Source organism: Lethenteron reissneri, chromosome 68, assembly GCF_015708825.2.
Source record: "Lethenteron reissneri isolate LAM-NWPU_2019-01 chromosome 68, ASM1570882v1, whole genome shotgun sequence".
NCBI lineage: Eukaryota > Metazoa > Chordata > Hyperoartia > Petromyzontiformes > Petromyzontidae > Lethenteron > Lethenteron reissneri.
Genome location: NC_083846.1, coordinates 2,473,676 through 2,491,909, shown reverse-complemented (window position 1 = coordinate 2,491,909; position 18,234 = coordinate 2,473,676). Strand labels below are relative to the sequence as shown.

Below are 18,234 nucleotides of genomic sequence, written 5' to 3'. Positions count from 1 at the left end.
CCGGGGGGTCGCCATCGTCCTACGTACGTACGCGTTGAACTTGTGTCGCGCCGCGCGTAGCCGACCGCGGCTCATCGGAGGCGCGGGGTTAAGGACGACAAACTTAAGCGACGAAAAGCATCTTTTTCAAAAATGAAAATCGGTTTTCAATCCGGATGATTTAAAATCGCTTCCTGATGTCGTGACGGAGGAAGAGCGCGTTCCAGACGGCCGCTGAAAAAGCGCGTGCTTGACGCCGCCGCCTTTTGTTCGATTGCTCAGCCAAAGGCCGCCGCTGCTGCTGCGAGGGTGACAGGGAGTCCGCGTGTTGCTTTACGCGCCTTGACGTGATTGTAACCATCGTAGCGGGCATCATCGTCATCGTTCTGCTCGCTAGGGCTGTAACGACGCATCAAGTAAGCCGATTGTGGTTTCAAATGCCCAAAGCCACGTGCATTGGGATGCGTGCATATATGTGAAATTTCAGGGGTGATGTTAGGATGAGTGCAAATCGAATGGAAATTGTTCGCTCACGGACGGGAGGATGTCAGTCGTTACGTGCGTGATAAGGTTCATGCGTTTCTAATATACGCTTTGGCACAGTAGGGGGGCACAGGTGGTGCATTGGCCAGTCATCTTAGTTGGTCGACCCACGGCAACTGCTGGGTCTGCCCCCGTGACCTCCTGCCGGCGGGCGTTCGACGCTTCACGTGGCCGCAACGTGCACCTAGCCTGGCACAAGCGCCGTGGTGGCGTCACCGCCACTTAGTGGCGAGTGGCGGTTGTTGTTGTTATATATATACAGGCGTGAGTGATGTGGGTGTAGGGGGAGACGTTTGTGTTGCTGGACGATCTGCGAGTGATAAATCCTAATTCTTCGTCAGATTGGTCGTCAGGATGCGTTTCCATCTTCACGACTCCTGTCCCACGCTTGTCAGCGATGATACAAAAAAAATTTGATTTTTAAACGGTGGATTGTAGCGACAGCAGTATGGGCTCGGCAGGAGATGTGGGTTGTTTTCAAGAAGGAGCGGTGGCTAGGAGATGTTAACTACCTCGCCTGGAATGCAGGAGGTCGTGGCTTCGATCCTGACCCTGACGCCTGCTGCTGTAAATTTGGAGTTTGCATCTCTCTCTCTCTCTCCCCAATGTTGGTCGCGTGGATTTTTCTCCGCTTAGAGGATTTTTCTCCGCTAGACAATTCCACGTGACGACGGTAAAGCCGGGTCGCTTCCGAAAAAATAGCAGCAGCCCAGTGGGGCCTCACCTGGCGAACAAATAAACACATTCCTCCTGCGGAGGGAGCTGGTAGGAACGTCGGGTTGCTCGGTAAATGGCCAGGGTCAACGGCGGCGTGGTGTATTCCGCAAATATGCCCGACTGTGAGGGCGGGCACAAGCCGGCGTGAGTAGGTTAAACGTTGAGTTTTAAAAGGGCACCACGGGGTGACCAGCCCCTCCCCACCCAGCCCTACCCCTCCCACCCCAGACCCAGCCCCACCCTCCCCACCCCACCCAGCCCCTCCCTCCCTACCCAGCCCCTCCCTGCACGACGGACGCACGGACGGACACAATAATCCCTTGTGGGCTGGTGTAACCAGGAGGTTCCTACCAGTAAAAAAATGACTTAAATAGTCGAGTCGTCAAATCAGTGAAAAGGGCCGTCGTCTTGCGCGCTGCGGTGGGGAGAATTGGCTCCAGGCGCAGGGTAGCGAGATGGGAGGACGAGCGACAGAGTGCGACTGGGGCGCAGCAGGGTGGCGAGGGAGGCGCGGAGAGGGACCGCTGGAGACTGGGGGTGGGGGGGTAGAGAACGGGGTGGGACAGCGTGGCGAGAGAAGCGAGATGAGACAGGGGGAGCGGGAGGGCATTTTGTCATCGCCCCGATGGTCGTCGTCGTCTTGATCATCATCGGCACGTATGAAAAATAAGAATGGGGTTTCACAACTTGCTGGCACTCCATCAGGTATCGTCCGCATCTGCTGCCGCTGGCTGCCATGGTTTGTGCAGCGGATGCGGGTTTTTAGGGGTGGACCGTGAGCAGCTTCACAGGAGATCAAACCCCAGGGGGAGATCTTCTGCGTTGGGTCTCTCCCCAAAGAGGTGTTTGGTCGCGAGGACTTTTGAACTACATCCAGCTCTCTCCAAGCTTGTGCCGAGTCAACGCTGCTGGAATCGCGCCCTCCCAGAAGGCCGCGGGGCTGATTGGCTGTGGGAATTTTTTTTTTTACTTTTATCACCTAAGCCTTTTTGCCAGGATCAAAGTATGAACAATAAGAATGGGGTTTTACTGCTTTCTGGAAATGAAACAGGAGTTGTGAAAATATCTTGATTTGAAGCTTTCGTGACTGCAGGAATCCATACTCTTTGGTTCTTTCGGTAAAGTCATGTAGGTAGAAAAATAAAATAAAACAATTATTTTTTGTTTTATTTTATTTTATTTTTCTACCTACGTGACTTAACCAAGAAAGAACCAAAGAGTATGTTTGTATCAAGATGTTCAAACGCCAAAATAAATACATTTTACCAAGGAATTAAGTACTCCATTAACCACGTTATTTGTGGTGTACATGCAAACAGAACATGGGCTCTGATAATAACACATGGGGGCATTGTCTTTGACACCGATTGGCCTACACCAGACACAGCAGCAGCCTTCTTTAGGGCCCAGTCTCACCACCAGTGTCAGACCGGAGAACAACGCCAAAAGCATGTTTGTTTGAACGTGTGAAAATAATAGGCTTGACACCCCAGGCTTGGAGCGTCTATTTAAGCTTAAATAGACGCTCCAAGCCTGGGGCGTGTCATTCAGACTCTGTCTTCTCGACAGACCTGTTCTCCACCTGAGGACGGCTGCTTGCGTTGTGGCCGAAACGTCGTGAGAATATTTTTTTATGTTTTATTTTTATTATTTTATTATTTCCATTCTACGGGACTTTACCGAAAGAACCAAGAAGATGAATCCCTGCAGTCACGAAAGCTTTAAATCGAAAGTGCGCGTCTTCGTTACGCGTCCATGGTGACTTACATAAGTGCGTACGTCGATGTGCCGGGGGTGGGGGGGGGAAGGACATCAAACCAAACACTCAATGCAGTTCTAGAGAAGTGACTTTGTCAGCCTAGACCAGGGGTCGGCAACCTACGGCTCCGGAGCCGCATGCGGCTCTTTACGGGCTGCTTCTTGACGATATGTACGTATGTACAGTATGTACTCAGATGCATTGCGGCTCTTGAAATACTGAATTTTGTACCGAATTGGAAAAAAATGGCTCTTCTTGTTATTTTGGTTGCCGACCCCTGGCCTAGACAGGTCATTTAAAAGTGCACAGCTCCAAGTGGCTTCAGAATATCGGAAGTGAACCATGGAGACTCACAGAGACCCACAGAGACCCACAGAAACCCATGAAATCCCACAGAGACCCACATAGACCCACAGAAACCCATGAAATCCCACAGAGACCCACTGAGACCCACAGAGACCCACAAAACCCCACAGAGACCCACAGAGACCCACAAAACCCCACAGAAACACAGAGACCCACAGAAACCCATGAAATCCCACAGAGACCCACAAAACCCCACAGAGACCCACAAAACCCCACAGAAACACACAGAGACCCACAGAAACCCAAAAAACCCCACAGAAACCCACAGAAACCCACAAAACCCCACAGAGACCCACATAGACCCACAGAGACCCCACAGAGACCCACAGAAACCTACAGACACCCACAGAACCCCACAAAACCCCACAGAGACCCACAGAGACCCACAGAAATCCAAAAAAACCCACAGAAACCCACATAAATCCACAGAAACCCCACAGAGACCCACAGAGACCCCACAGAGACCCACAGAAACCTACAGACACCCACAGAACCCCACAAAACCCCACAGAGACCCACAGAACCCCACAAAACCCCACAGAGACCCACAGAGACCCACAGAAACACACAGAGACCCACAGAGACCCTCAGAAACCCACAGAGACCCTCAGAAACCCACAGAGACCCACAGAAACCCACAGAGACCCGCAGACATTCGTTCTCCGTGCTCTGCGTTATTTCTCTTTCCTTGTTGTGTGTTCCACGCCGCAGCCGACAGGAGGATTGTTGAGCCGGGTGAGTTTGCACCCCCCCCTGCTCCACGCCCCCCGCCGCCCCCCCCGCCCCCCCCCTGCTCCCCTCCCGCCCCCCCCCGGCCCCCGCCCGAGTGATCTATCCGTGTTTCATAATCAAGGTTTTGGTGGGTTAGATCGCGTAGGTATAAATGCTGCGTCGTAACCCTCCACCACCCGACACAGCCAATTGGGAAGGGATTTGTCACGTAGACAAAACGCCAATTAGTTACTAGTAGTGTGTAGTGTGGTGTATAGTGTAGTGTATAGTGTAGTGTATGGTGTAGAGTGTAGTGTGCAGTGTAGTGTAGTGTATAGTGACCTACTCACTAGGGTGGTGGTTAACCAATTTGCCAGTTAACCACTTCGCCGGTTAACCACCACCGGCTCGACCCATCGGTGGAGGAGGGCAACTGAACTGCTTCGACCTCCGACCCCTGACCCCCCCGCCCCGCCCCCCACTCCCGGAACCTTTATCAACTCGCACTGACCAGTACGGTGAAGTATGGTGAAATAGCCCCCGATGTCACCGAAAAGGAGTGGATTGACAAGTGGCTGTAAGTCACGGTGGTTTTTTTTTGCCGTGTGTGTGTGTGTGTGTCGTTCATTAATAGGTGCTGCTCGCTTAACAGCACTTGCCCCGACAGTCTGTTAAGGCTATACGGGGGATCTTTGTCGTTGTCAATGATTCCGTCTGTTAAACCCTTTCTATCACCTGACCCACCCCCCACCACCACCATAATCATCATGACAACAACCACCACTAACATTGACACCACCACCACCATAATCATCATGACAACCACCACCACTCCCACTAACATTGCCACCACCACTAACATTGCCACAACCACCACCACCGCCACTAACATTGCCACCGCCACCACTGACATTGCCACAACCACAACCACCACCACCGCCACTAACATTGCCACCACCACCACCGCCACTACCACCCCCACTAACATTGCCACCACCACCGCCACCACTAACATTGCCACCACCACCCCCACTAACATTGCCACCACCACCACTAACATTGCCACCACCACCGCCACTAACATTGCCACCACAACCACCACCACTAACATTGCCACCACCACCCCCACTAACATTGCCACCACCACCACTAACATTGCCACCACCACCACCGCCACTAACATTGCCACCACAACCACCACTACTAACATTGCCACCACCACCCCCACTAACATTGCCACCACCACCACCCCCACTAACATTGCCACCACCACCGCCACCACCCCCACTAACATTGCCGCCACCACCACCACCCCCACTAACATTGCCACCACCACCGCCACCACCCCCACTAACATTGCCACCGCCACCGCCACCACCACCACCCCCACTAACATTGCCACCACCACCGCCACCACCACCACCCCCACTAACATTGCCACCACCACCACCACTAACATTGCCACCACCACCCCCACTAACATTGCCACCACAACCACCGCCACTAACATTGCCACAACCACCACCGCCACTAACATTGCCACCGCCACCGCCGTCCCACAGAGAAGCTGGACGAGATGCTGGCGGCCGTGGACCGCACCATCGGCTCGGAGAACGCGGAGGCCGACTCACGGGCCGCCACCGTGAGGCAGCGGCCCACCAGCAGGCGCATCACGCACGCAGAGATCGCCGTGAGACACGCACACACACGCACGTGTAGACACGCACACACACCTACACACACACCTACACGCACACCAGCAGACGGATCACACACGCAGAGATCGCCGTGAGACACGCACACACACACACCTACACGCACACACACGTAGACACACACACACACCTACACGTAGACACACACACACACACCTACACATACACCTACACGCACACCTACACGCACACCAGCAGACGCATCACGCACGCAGAGATCGCCGTGAGACACGCACACGTAGACACACACACACGTAGACATACACGTAGACACACACACACCTACACGCACCTACACGCACGCGTAGACACACACACATACCTACGCGTACGCACGCGTAGACACACACGCACACCTACACGCACGCATGCACACACCTACATGCACGCACACACCTACACGCACGCACACACACACTTACACGCACGCACACACCTACACGCACACACCTACACGCACGTAGATGTAGACACGCACACACGCACATACACGCACGCACGCGTAGACACACACGTACACGCACAGCGAGATCGCGATAAGACGCGCGCGAAAGATGTAAACATTGGCGCTGGGAATACGGCGCGGGGTTAAGGCGCCCGGCCTTGACCCCGCGCGCACGCCAACAGCACTCGGCGACACAACGGTCTTGTCTCCGAGGCTACACGGGGGACCTTTGTCTCTGCCCCACGCCAGGCCCTGTTTGAGCGGCAGGGGGTGGCGGCCGCGCCACGGTCCCCGTCCTCGCTGGCCGAGCGGCCGACGATCCCCGTCCAGCGCGGACCCCTCTCACGGCAGCAGTCGAGCAGTGAGGCCCACACACTCGCACACTCGCTCACCACGCTCAGCACACACTCGCTCACTTGCACACTCGCCACGTTCACACTCGCTCACTCACTCGCTCACTCGCTCACTCGCTCACCCGCCATGCTCACTCGCTCACTCACACACTCGCCACGCACACTCGCTCACTCGCACACTCGCTCACTCGCCACGCACACTCGCTCATTCGCACACTCGCTCACTCGCACACTCGCTCACTCGCCACGCACACTCGCTCACTCGCTCACTCGCACACTCGCCATGCTCACACTCGCTCACTCGCTCGCACACTCGCTCGCACACTCGCTCACTCGCTCACCCGCCACGCTCACTCGCTCACTCACACACTCGCCACGCACACTCGCTCACTCGCACACTCGCTCACTCGCCACGCACACTCGCTCATTCGCACACTCGCTCACTCGCCATACTCACTCACCCTCACCCGCCGCGCTCACCACTCTCACTCACTGCGCTCACTCGCCGCGCACACCACACTCGCTCACTCGTCTCGCTCACTCGCCGCGCTCGCTCTCTTGCCACGCTCACTCACCACGCTCACCACCTCTCTCCTCCCCGCGACGTTCACCAAACAACCCCCGTCACACGCTCAGCTTTCATTGACCCACCGCCGCGCTCACCCCGACCACACTCACCCCTCACCGCTCGCCGCCCTCACCCCTCCCCCACCACCCTCACCCCGCTCGCCCGTACAATCCTCGGCCGATCGGCTCACGTCCCCCCCCCCCCCCAGGCCACTACGACGACCGCAAGGGGCTCCTGGCGCCGCCGGCGCTGCGCTTCACCCGCAGCGTCTCCATGCCGGACTCGTCCGACGAGCCGGGCGCGGCGCCTCCCGCCCCGCCGACCTCGCCGGTGCCGCCGCCGCCGCCACCGGAACCGCCGTCCCCCACGCCCTCGGAGGGCAATGCTCCCCCGCCAGCGTTCACGCCGCCGCCACCGCCGGCGCACGCCGCCGTGGTCGCGCGGCCGCCGCTGCCGTGGGGGGAAGGCGGCGTGCGCTCCAGCTTCAACCCCAACGCCGAGGCGAAGCTGCACGGGCTGGGCGGGCTGGGCGGGCTGGGCGGCGGTGGTGGCGTTGGCGCCGCGTCGTCCGGTGAGCACTGTGGAAATTGCGGGGGGCGGGGTGGGGTGGGGCGTCTCTCTCTGCCTGTCTGTGTGTCTCTCTTTGTCTCTCTGTCTCTCTGCCTCTGTGTCTCTCTTTGTCTCTCTGTCTGTCTATCTCTGTCTGTCTCTGTCTGTCTCTTTGTCTCTGTCTGTCTCTCGGTGTCTCTCTGTCTCTGTCTCTCTCTCTGTCTCTCTGTCTCTGTCTCTCTGTCTCTGTGTGTCTCTCTCTGTTTCTGTATCTCTGTATCTGTCTGTCTCTCTGTCTCTGTGTGTCTCTCTCTGTCTCTCTTTCTCTGTCTCTCTTTCTCTGTCTCTCTGTCTCTCTCTCTGTCTCTCTGTCTCTCTCTGCCTCTGTCTCTCTGTCTCCCTGTCTCTGTGTCTCTCTCTGTATCTCTGTCTCACTCTGTCTCGTGGCAGCAGCAGCAGACCTCGACATTGGGCATTTATCCCCCTGAACACTTGGGCCATATGCAAGAATGAGAATAGTCTATGGGCAATGTTCAGTCTATGGGCAATGTTCAATCTATGGGCAATGTTCAGTCTATGGGCAATGTTCAGTCCATGGCAATGTTCAGTCTATGGGCGGTGCTAAGCTGATGGGCGGTGCTAAGCCTATGGGCAATGTAAAGTCTAGGGGCAATGTTAAGTCTATGGGCGGTGCAGGAGCAATTTTAGTCGATGGGCCAAAAAGTGAACCCACTGCGGTCTGCGCTCCTTCAACGGAGGAGGACCAGTGACACGACGTCTCTCGTCATGGCCAGCAGCAGCAGCTGCACCAGCAGCAGCAGCAGCTGCTGCACCCTAGCTCCTTGACAACGGCGCTGACGCCACACACAACGGGTACAGAATCGGCAATTTAAAAAAAAAAAAGTTTGAAAACTTTTTTGCCCTGCCGCACCCCCCCCCCCACTCCTCCTCCCCCAGTGTCGGAGCTATCGGAGGGCCCGGGCCTCGGCACGCCGGCCCTCTCCCCGAGCGAGCGGCGCGCCAAGGCCCGCTCCATGATCCTGCTGCAAGAGCTCCCGTACCGGCCCGTCGTGCCCACGGGCATCTCCGGCCCGCCCAGCCCGCTGCTGCCCTCGCCGCCGCCGCCGCCGGTACCGGCACCGCCGCCGGCACCGGCGCCGGCCTCCTGCGCGTCCGCCGGCGCCGCCGCCGTTCTCTCCGCCTCGTCGAGCTCGTCGTCCGGCTCCTCTTCGAACTCCTCGTCCGGCTCCTCCTCGTCCTCCTGGTGCCCGGCGACGCAGCAGCGGCAACAGCCCGCGCCGCCGCCGGCACCGCCGGCGCAGCACGGCAAGCAGCAGCAGCAGCAGCGCGGTCGGCGTGGCAAGGCGCCGCCGGAGAACCCGTACGCCAACGTGGGCCTGGTGAACGCGGCGGACCTGGCGCCCACCAAGCCGGCGCGGCGCAAGGGCACGCTGGTGAAGCAGGGCCGCGTCGCGGGCAGCCCCGACCGGCGCTCCGTCTCGCCGGCGCCGCCACCGTCGTCGCCCGCCGGCGCCAGAGGTGAGGATTGGATCCACCACGTGGGGGAGGGGTTCTCGAGGTGCCCCCCTCCCCCCAACCCCCCCCAACCCCCCCCACCCCCAACCCACCTCCCCAACCCACCCCAACCCACCCCAACCCCCAGCCCACCCCCATCCACCTCCCCAACCCACTCCCCCCAAATGTGCACGAGCTTTGCGCCGCCGGCCCGCTTGGCCGTCCGTGGCCGCATCCTAACGGCAGACGGCGGCTTTGGTGGCGTGCGTCGGTCCCGCAGGCTCGCAGGACGGCGCCGGCGTCAGCCCCCCGCCGCCGCCGCCGCCGCCGAACCGCGCGCACCTCCTGGAGGAACGCCGCTCGTCCGCCAACTTCCTGTCGACGGAGACCCGCGGCGACGACCGCCGCCTCGTGCCGCCGTCGGCCGGCCTGCGGCTGTCGCGCTCGGTGGACGAGGGCGCCATGATGGCCACGATGATGATGGTGTTGCACGCCGCGGCCGGCGGCAGCGCGCCAGACGTGGCGACGCGTCCGGACGGCGGCGACGCGGTCGCGGCCGGCCCGGCGACGGCGCCGCTCTTCGTCGAGACGCCCGGACGGGAGTTCGCGGCGGCGGCGCGGCGTGCCGACGCCGCTTTCGTCTCCCCGCCGGCCTTCTCGCCGGGAATCAAGGGCGGCTACGCCCGGGTGCCGTCGGCCGCGCCCGACGGCAACTGGGGGACGCCCGGCACGCTGCGGCGGGAGATCGAGGCCCGCTCGTGCGGGGCGGCGGGCGGCCGCGCCGAAGAACCGGCTCCAGCCGCCGCCGGGCTGCTCATGGTGTCGCCGGTGGCGGGGCGGGGCGGCGGCGGCGAAGACGACGGCGACGACGGCGACGGCGGCGCGTCCCCGCCGGAGGAGTGCAGCGTGCGCGAGAAGATCAAGCGGCTGGAGAGCATGACGACCTCGGATTCCTCGCAGGAGGAGAAGCTCACGCCGCAGCAGCAGCAGCAGCAGCCGCAGCAGCGGGAGAACGCCGTGCTCGAGACGAGCTTCCAGACGGGCGACGTCACCGCGGAGCCCGAAGACGTCGCCGCCGTCGTCGGCGGGGGCGGCAGCCGTGCGGCGTCGCCCCGAGGCAACGAGCCGCGGGCGCCGGGCGGAGCGCCGGGCCCCGCCGGGCTGCCGCTGGAGTCCCTGCCGAGCGTGCCGAGCGACGGCGAGGAGGACTTCGTGTTCACCGACCCCCTGCCGCCCCCGCTCGGTTTCGAGGGCGACGCTTCGGGAGACGCGGCGGACGACCACGGCAGCACGGAGACGCTGGTGCCGGAGGGGCCGGCGAGGACGGCCGAGGATGAGGGCGGAACGGCGGCGGCGGCGGCCACGATCGCTGTGGGTCTCCTCGCTCCTCCTCTTGCTAAGCGGGGAGAATGTGCAGCGAGCGTGCGTCTAGAGCAGCGGTTCTTCTTCTTAACCTGGGGTGCACCCACCACTCACCGGGAGTGCGAGACGTGGCACGGGGCGACGAGAGCACAACTTGCTGTGTTTCATCAAACCCTGTGTAGTTTTTTTTTTAATAAAATAAAAAAAGTAAAACATAATAAAATAATTCTCACGACGTTTCGGCCACAACGCAAGCAGCCGTCCTCAGGTGGAGAACAGGTCTGTCGGGAAGACAGAGTCTGAATGGGCACCCCAGGCTTGGAGCGTCTATTTAAGCTGGGATGAAGGGGGAAGAGCGCCTTGACAAAAGAATTTGCATATCAAGAGGATTTTTTGCATATTTATGGGAAATGCAGATATGCGATTAGTACTACTTGTGAAATGCGTAGGAGGTTTGGCGGGGGGTTTAAAGTCATATTAAGCCCGTGCAATATGCAGGATTAGCAGCATCAAAGGGAGGGGATAGGGGGAAGCATTAATAAAGGGAAGGAATGTTAATAGTATGTTGTTAACATTGTACATTATTCAACGATTGGGAAATCTAAGGGGATAGAGGCTGCCGCTTTTGTGGTGGTTTGGCCGCTTACCGGTTAACGTCGGTACGCGCTGCGACGGCGCGGTTAGGAACGTACGGCGCGAAAGAGATTCCGCACACGTACGCATGTGTACATGTTTCTTTACATGCACGTAACAAAAAATGCCGGCCGTGACCGCCGATTGTCACGCGCTTGCGAGTGACGTCGTGCGGGATATTTTTCTCCGCGCGCACCGCGCAGCTTAGCCCAATCCAAGCCCTGCGGCGTCGATGTCGGGATATCCCCCCCCCACCCCGGTGCTCGTGTTGAGTGGTGGCAAAACGACAACAACAACAAACCACAGCGTGAACCAGGGCGGCCGCCGGACTCGAACCGCGCGAGCCTCCACAACGACCGACCGCCGGGCCGCTACCCACGGGGCCCATCCCACCGGCCTCGCCAACTCCCGCGTGCGATTTCGCGTCCGCAGGACAAACCCGGCGGCGGCGATGACGACGGCAATGACGCGACGATCGTGGCGGACGACGAGGCCGAGCCGGAGCTGCCGGACGACGACGGCGGCGGCGTCGACGGCGTCGACGGCACGCCGGCGGAGGGGCGGGGCGACAAGACGGAGGAGGCGTGCGACGCCGCTGCCAAAGAGCTCGAGCTGGCGCTCGCGGCGACCGCCCCGCAGATCGCCGGCGACACCGGCGACGCCAACACGGACTCGGGCGTGGAGGTGGGTTCGCTCGTCGGCCACGGTGGCCGTGGGATGTTGACTACCTCGCCCGGTGTGCAGGAGGTCGTGGGTTCGATCCCGACCCTGACGCCTGCTGCTGCTGTATATTTGGAGTTTGCGTGCGACGGGCGTGCGAGTGACCACTGCCCTTTGCCCGCCGCCGCGACCGCCGCAGGGCAGCTGCAGCGACCACCACCTGGAGACGACCAGCACCGTGTCCACCGTGTCCAGCATCTCCACCGTCTCGTCGGAGGGCCTCGGCGTCTCCGAGGGGCCCGACGGCTGCGCTTCGCACGCCGACGCGCAGCCCCTCCTGGCGGACAAGCCGCCCGTGCCGCCCAAGCCCAAGCTCAAGGCGAGCGACCCTCGCCGCGACCTCACTTGACCTCGCCGCGACTTGACTGTGACCTCGCCGTGACCTCACGTGACCTCGCCGCGACCTGCCCGTGACCTCGTCGCGACCTCGCGTGACCTCGCCGCGACCTCACGTGACCTCGTGGTGACCTCACGTGACCTTGCCGTGACCTCACGTGAGGTCACGTGACGTCACGCTCGTTCGCCCGCTCACTCCTTGCTCATGCACTCACATGCTCGCCCATCCGCTCGTTCGCCCCCCACTCAAGATGTTCGTTCACTGCCCTCTCGCTTGCTCACTCACGTCACTCCTCGGCTTACTGATTCGCTCGCTCGCTTACTCGCCTACTTACCATTTCGCTCACTCATTCGTTCATTCGCCAACTGGCTCGATCGCTCGCTCGCTCGCTCACTCGCTCACTCGTCTACTCGCCCGCTTAGACGATGACGCTGACCCCCCCCCCTCCTCCCCCCCCCTCCCTCCCCCTGCCGGGCCGTCACCCGACACGCCGCGTGGCTTCGACCAATCGCAGGCGACGTCATCGGGCGGCCTCTACGCAGACGTGGGCGGCAGGAGGAGCCCGGACGACGATCCCAGCCCCGGGGCGGTGCAGCAGCAGCAGCAGCAGATGGAGCAAGCGCCACCGCCGCCACCACCGCCACCACCGCCACCACCGCCTCCTCCTCCTCCACCGCCGCCTCCGCCGCCTCTTCCGCGGATGTTCACGGGCATCGTCAGGTCTCCCTGGGACCCCGTGCTTGCGCCGCTCGCTCCGAACTCCAGGTGCGTCGTCGTCACCGTCGTCATCACCGCGGCTTGTTGCTTTTTTTGTTGTTTTTTTTTCTTTCTGTTCCCTCTCTCTCTCTCTCTACCCGCCCCCCCCCCCCCCCCCGTGTTGATTGGTCGATGCCGGTGGCCGTCCAACGTTTCGCCCCGGCGTGGGGCGGGAGGGGGGTAGCTTGTGCGGGAAGGGGCAGCAGTGGCGGCGTGGGCGGGCGGGCGATGAGAATCCCAAAGTGATCGTCGAAGGAAAGACGAGAGCGCGCCAACCGGGAGGCGTGGGGGAAGGGACGACAAACGGCGGGCGAGAGAAGCAGTTCTAGAGAACGAAGATTTGCAAGCGCCCACAGCTCCCAGCGGCTTCCTAATACCGGAAGGGAAGAGCGTTCCAGACGGCCGCCGAAGCGCATCCTTTGACGTAGCCAACCGTGCTGTTGGGAGGTCCGAGGGGGCGGGGGGGGATGGACAACAAACTAAAGACTGCTGCTGCTGAGTTGCACACAAGCACATCTGACAGCGGCAAAAAAACAAACCTTTGTCCGTAACGCCACCGTGTATGCAGACGTACGCGGCCCGCCGAATAGCATTTAAAAGGGGAAAATAAAATAGATGATGTTGTGGGAAGTGATCCTTTCTCTATGTGCCGTGAAAAGGGGCTGTGGTCCGAAACGTTAGCCCGTAATTATCAAACGGTGTTCTCGAGTCTGGCGAGCGGATGATCTGAGTTGGGTCGCCCACGACTTACGCAGAGACCCGTAGACTCGCAGAGAGAGCCGTAGACTCGCGTAGATACCCGTAGACTCGCAGAGAGAGCCATAGACTCGCAGAGAGACCATAGACTCACAGGGAGAGCACAGAGTGCTATAGACTCTCAGAGACCCATAGACTCGCAGAGAGACCCATAGACTCGCATAGAGACCCATAGACTCACAGGGAGAGCACAGAGTGCTATAGACTCTCAGAGACCCATAGACTCGCAGAGAGAGCCGTAGACTCGCATAGAGACCCGTAGACTCACAGGGATAGCCTTGGACTCGCACAGAGTGCCATAGACTCTCAGAGACCCATAGACTCACAGAGACCCATAGACACGCATAGAGATCCTCAGACTCGCATAGAGATCCACAGTTTGGGCTGTGAATGAAACTGGATTCTCGAGTGTGGCGAGTTGATGGCCCAAATCGCCGGCTCCAGAACGGTGCCAAGTTCATCGAATTTGCCACGAGCGGCGGTGGCGGCGGCGACGACGGCATTGCGCAGAGGTCGCAACCGGGTACCCGTACCCGGCCGGGTACGGGTACCCGTTTGCGACCCTGGTGCGGCTGGGTACGGGTGCGGGTAGGCCGTGAGTCACCGGTGAGTAACCGTTTGTCACTCATTTCGGGTAGGGTACGGGTAGGGAACGGCTTCCCGTACCCGGCCGGGTACCCATTTGCGACCCTGGTGCGGCCGGTTACGGGTAGCCGGGTAAGGAATCAAAACCCGTTTGCGACCTCTGGCGTTGCCTAACGTCTCCCTGTGCCCCGCTTTCTCCCCCCCCCCGCTTGTTCCCGTCGCCGGCGGGTGGCGCTGGCGTCCGCAGGAGCCGCCTGTGGGGCGTGGAGTCGACGGCGGGGCCCGCCACCTCCTCGGGGCTGCTGCCCGCGCCCGGCCACGCAGACGCTCGCGCCAGCGTCATCAACGAGCTGAGCTCGCGCCTCCAGCAGATGACGGGGCGCAACGGCCCCACGCAGGGGTACACGGGGAGGTGAGGGGGGGGTGGGGGGGGTGAGGGGGTGGGGGGAGGTTGGGGGTTGTGGGGGGGAGGGGGGCGTGGGGGGGAGTGGTGAGGGGGGGGGTGTGGGTTTGTGGGGGGGTCGGGGTGTGGGGAGGTGGGGGGGTGTGGAGACGTGGGGGGGGTGTGGGGGGGTGTGGGGAGGTGGGTGAGGGGGGGGGACGAGTGGAGGTGACAGGGTTGGCGTACTAGAGAGCCGACGAATCTTCAGTTTCCATCAACAACAACCAAACCCCCCCCCTCCCCTCTCCCCCCCGGCAGGTTTGGCGGCGAGGGCGTCACCTTCACGGTGCGGCCCGGCTCCAGCCGCCCGGTGGTGCACGCCTCGCTCAAGGGCTGCCCGGGCTCCACTGGGGCCTCCACGCCGCACGGCCCCGACCGCCCGCTCCTCCGCCGCTCTCCCAGCCTCTTCTCCTCCTCCTCCTCCGGCGAGGACCGCGCCGGCGCCTCGGTCTCGCCGGGCCTCCGAGCGGCCCCCGGGTCGGCCGGCGGCGGCGGCGGCTCCCGGCGCGCGTCCCCCACGGGCTTCCCGTTCGACGAGCGACCGGCGGCGCTGCTGTCGCCCCTCGACCTCCGCTCGCGCTCCCCGTCGCCGGGCTCGCCGCTCGCCGGCTCTCCCCGCGACCGCTCGCCGACGTCGCCGGGCTCGCCGGCGCCGCCGCCGCCGGTGCTGCTCGCCGGCAAGCCGCTGCACCTGTGGTCGAAGCACGACGTCGCCGACTGGCTGGAGGCGCTCAACCTCGGCGAGCACCGGGAGCGCTTCCTGCACAACGAGATCGACGGCACGCACCTGCCGGCGCTGCGCAAGGACGACCTGCTGGAGCTGGGCGTGACGCGCGTCGGACACCGCATGAACATCGAGCGGGCGCTGCGGCGGCTGCTGGAGAGATGACGAAGGCGGCGGTGGAGGTGGCGGTGGAGCGGCGGTGGGCGGGGGGGGCGGCACCGGTGGCCCCGTCCAAGACGCTTCGCGGAGATGGGACGTTTCCCCCCCCCCACCCCCCCCCCCCCCCCCCCCCCCCCCGTCCTGCGGCGGAGGCGTTTTGACGGTCGCGTCGACGGCGTCGCGCTGCTCGTGAGAGCGTGAGGCTGGCGCGCCACTCTTGTTTACAGCTCTCCCCCCCCCCCCCCCCCTCGTTTCGATGACGATCAAATCCAAGTGCATTTAGAGCCGCAGCCCTTCAAGGGGAGAGGCGCCGGCCCCCCCCCCCCCGCCCCCCCGCGGCATCGCCGAAAGCACGGCCGTGCGTGCGGCGTTGACCCCAGAGTCCAAACCTCTGCAGATTGAGCCGCTAGGGTTCAACCGATGTGGCCGCCGGCCATGGCCTAAACCTCGTGACCCTCTTGACCCCACCCCCCCCTCTCCCCCCCACCCTCCCTTGCGACTCCCGAAACAATGAGAGGGGCTCATGTAGGGTCGACTCGGGGGAGAGTGTTGTTGTATATGGCAGGGGAGGCTGAGATTTGGTGTCAGTGTTAGGGTCAGGCTCAGCGCTGACCCCGCCCCCCCCCCACACCCCCCCTCCCCCCTCCCCCCACCCTCGAGTCTTCTAGCAGCGGTAAGCGAGCGAGAGGAGTCCACCGGCTTCCGTTCGCTCGAGACTCGCCGATGCGGAGCCACGGCGCGCGGAGTTGGTGGATCGCGTAGAGATGGGAGGTGGCACCGCGTAGATGGGGGGGAGGAGGGGGCGGGAGGTGGGGGGAGGTGGCGGGGGGAGGGGGGTTGGGCGAGAGACGTGGTGCCTGCAGGAGTTGGCAGAGCAAGGCGCTGACCGATCTCACGTCGGTGTTGGGACGTTCCGCTTCGGGGGTCGCTCAGGACCTCCGGCGATGGGAGCGTTTCCGGCGTGCGCGGATTTTTGGAACATGGCGGGGGTGGGAGGTCGGGGAGGTCGGGGTGGGAGGGGGGGGAAGCGTTGGCGAGTCGCTGCAGGTTATTTTTGTATCGCGGGAAAGGAAAGGATGAAAGCTGCCTGTCCGAAAAAGAAGTGTGAAACATTCGGCAACTTGCGTTTTTTTGGGGGTTTTTTTTTTTTTAAACCACTCGGACCGGCTGCGCGTGGCGCGCGTCGGATCGTTGTGCTTCACAGCTACATGAATGTCACGTGGTCGTTGAATGTAACACGCGCCGCGGGGGGCTGTCGGCGGGGGGGGGGGTGTGGGGGGGGTCCCTGCGACACGATGCTCGAATGATCCTCTCTCTTTGTTTTTTTTTTTAGGCTCTCGTTCCGGTTCTGTTCCGGTTCGATTCTGTTTCCGTTCCGGCTCAGGTCCCCGTTCGCCGTTCGGTTTTGGTTCCAAACCGGGTTGCTTCCGTTCCGGTTTGGCTTTGCTTGGTTCTGTGCCGGTTTGCTTCTGTTCCGGTTCGGTTCCGCTCGGCGTGTCGGCGGTTCACCGTTGGATGGCACAATGTGTTCGCGGTTCTTCCACTCGTACTTATTTTTCTCACCCTCCTCCCCACTGACGCGGACCGTGACGCGCCGGGGGGTTCCCGACCCACGCCGAGACACGCCGAGACAGGCCGGCGTGGCTCGGGAGGTGTGGCAGGTTTAGTTTTTCGACTGCGTGAGCCGAGCCGTGCCCGCGGAGATGTGCGGAGGCGACGGCGGCGAGCTCCCTTGTCCGCAAGGGAGTGCCGACTTCCCCCGCACCTCCGATCTGCGCGGTTGGCTACGTACGGTGCGAAACAAATTAATTGTAACAAATTAATTGTATCGTTAATCTCACGGCAACACGCATGATCACATTACCTCCCCCCACCACCGCCCCCATACACCACCGCCCCTACGCAGCGTTCGTCACAAAGCAGCGGTTCTTAACCTTTACCGCAGCCTTGCTGCTGTTAATGTTAATTAATACATCGTCATCATCGTCACACAAGGCAGTGGGATGCTGCTGGATGATGCTTCTAGACCAGCGGTTCTTCACCTTCGCTGCAGCCTTTGCACCCCCTTTGGTTCTCAAGCGTTTGATGAAACAAAGTGGGCCGTTGCTCGCGTTGCCCGTGCATCATTTCTGTGTTCTCGATGATTTACCTTCTTTTAAAAAAAAACTGTGTCCATGCCTCACACTCCAGGCGAAGAACCGCTGGGCTGAGGTTCTCCCGTTCTCACCGACTCTTCGCTATCCCCCCCCCCGCCACGGTCAGTCACGTGTGAGAGAAGTGTTGCTACGGACGGTGGTAACTCGAGTGAGTGAGCCCCGATGTGAATTGTAACGAGTCTGTCCTGGGCAAGCTTTCCGCTGCTGCTGATGCTGCTGTTGCTGTCCGTAAAGCAGCTCTTCCGATTGCGATCGCGGGTTGTGCCCCGCTGAGTATGTGCGCGCGTGTGCTCATTAACTGTAAAACTATAAACTTTTTAATTTTTATTTTGAGAGGTAATGCCCCACCGAGCTATGCAGCAATTTGATTTCATAAGCGATCCG

At 61.3% G+C, this 18,234-nt stretch overlaps 1 protein-coding gene across 1 annotated transcript in view; it reads left to right on the top strand.

Annotated features, from left to right (window-relative positions):
* The window catches only part of LOC133360304 (SH3 and multiple ankyrin repeat domains protein 3-like), a 162,590-nt gene extending 146,792 nt beyond the window's left edge, over positions 1-15,798 (top strand). Inside the window, exons 22-31 of the mRNA XM_061578949.1 lie at positions 5,638-5,765; positions 6,485-6,596; positions 7,365-7,727; positions 8,663-9,244; positions 9,501-10,591; positions 11,648-11,899; positions 12,075-12,254; positions 12,787-13,037; positions 14,617-14,781; positions 15,070-15,798. Coding sequence (XP_061434933.1) covers positions 5,638-5,765; positions 6,485-6,596; positions 7,365-7,727; positions 8,663-9,244; positions 9,501-10,591; positions 11,648-11,899; positions 12,075-12,254; positions 12,787-13,037; positions 14,617-14,781; positions 15,070-15,700 — 3,755 coding nt within the window. The 3' untranslated portion in view covers positions 15,701-15,798. The remainder of the gene's footprint in view (positions 1-5,637; positions 5,766-6,484; positions 6,597-7,364; positions 7,728-8,662; positions 9,245-9,500; positions 10,592-11,647; positions 11,900-12,074; positions 12,255-12,786; positions 13,038-14,616; positions 14,782-15,069) is intronic.
* The last annotated feature ends 2,436 nt before the right edge of the window (positions 15,799-18,234 follow it).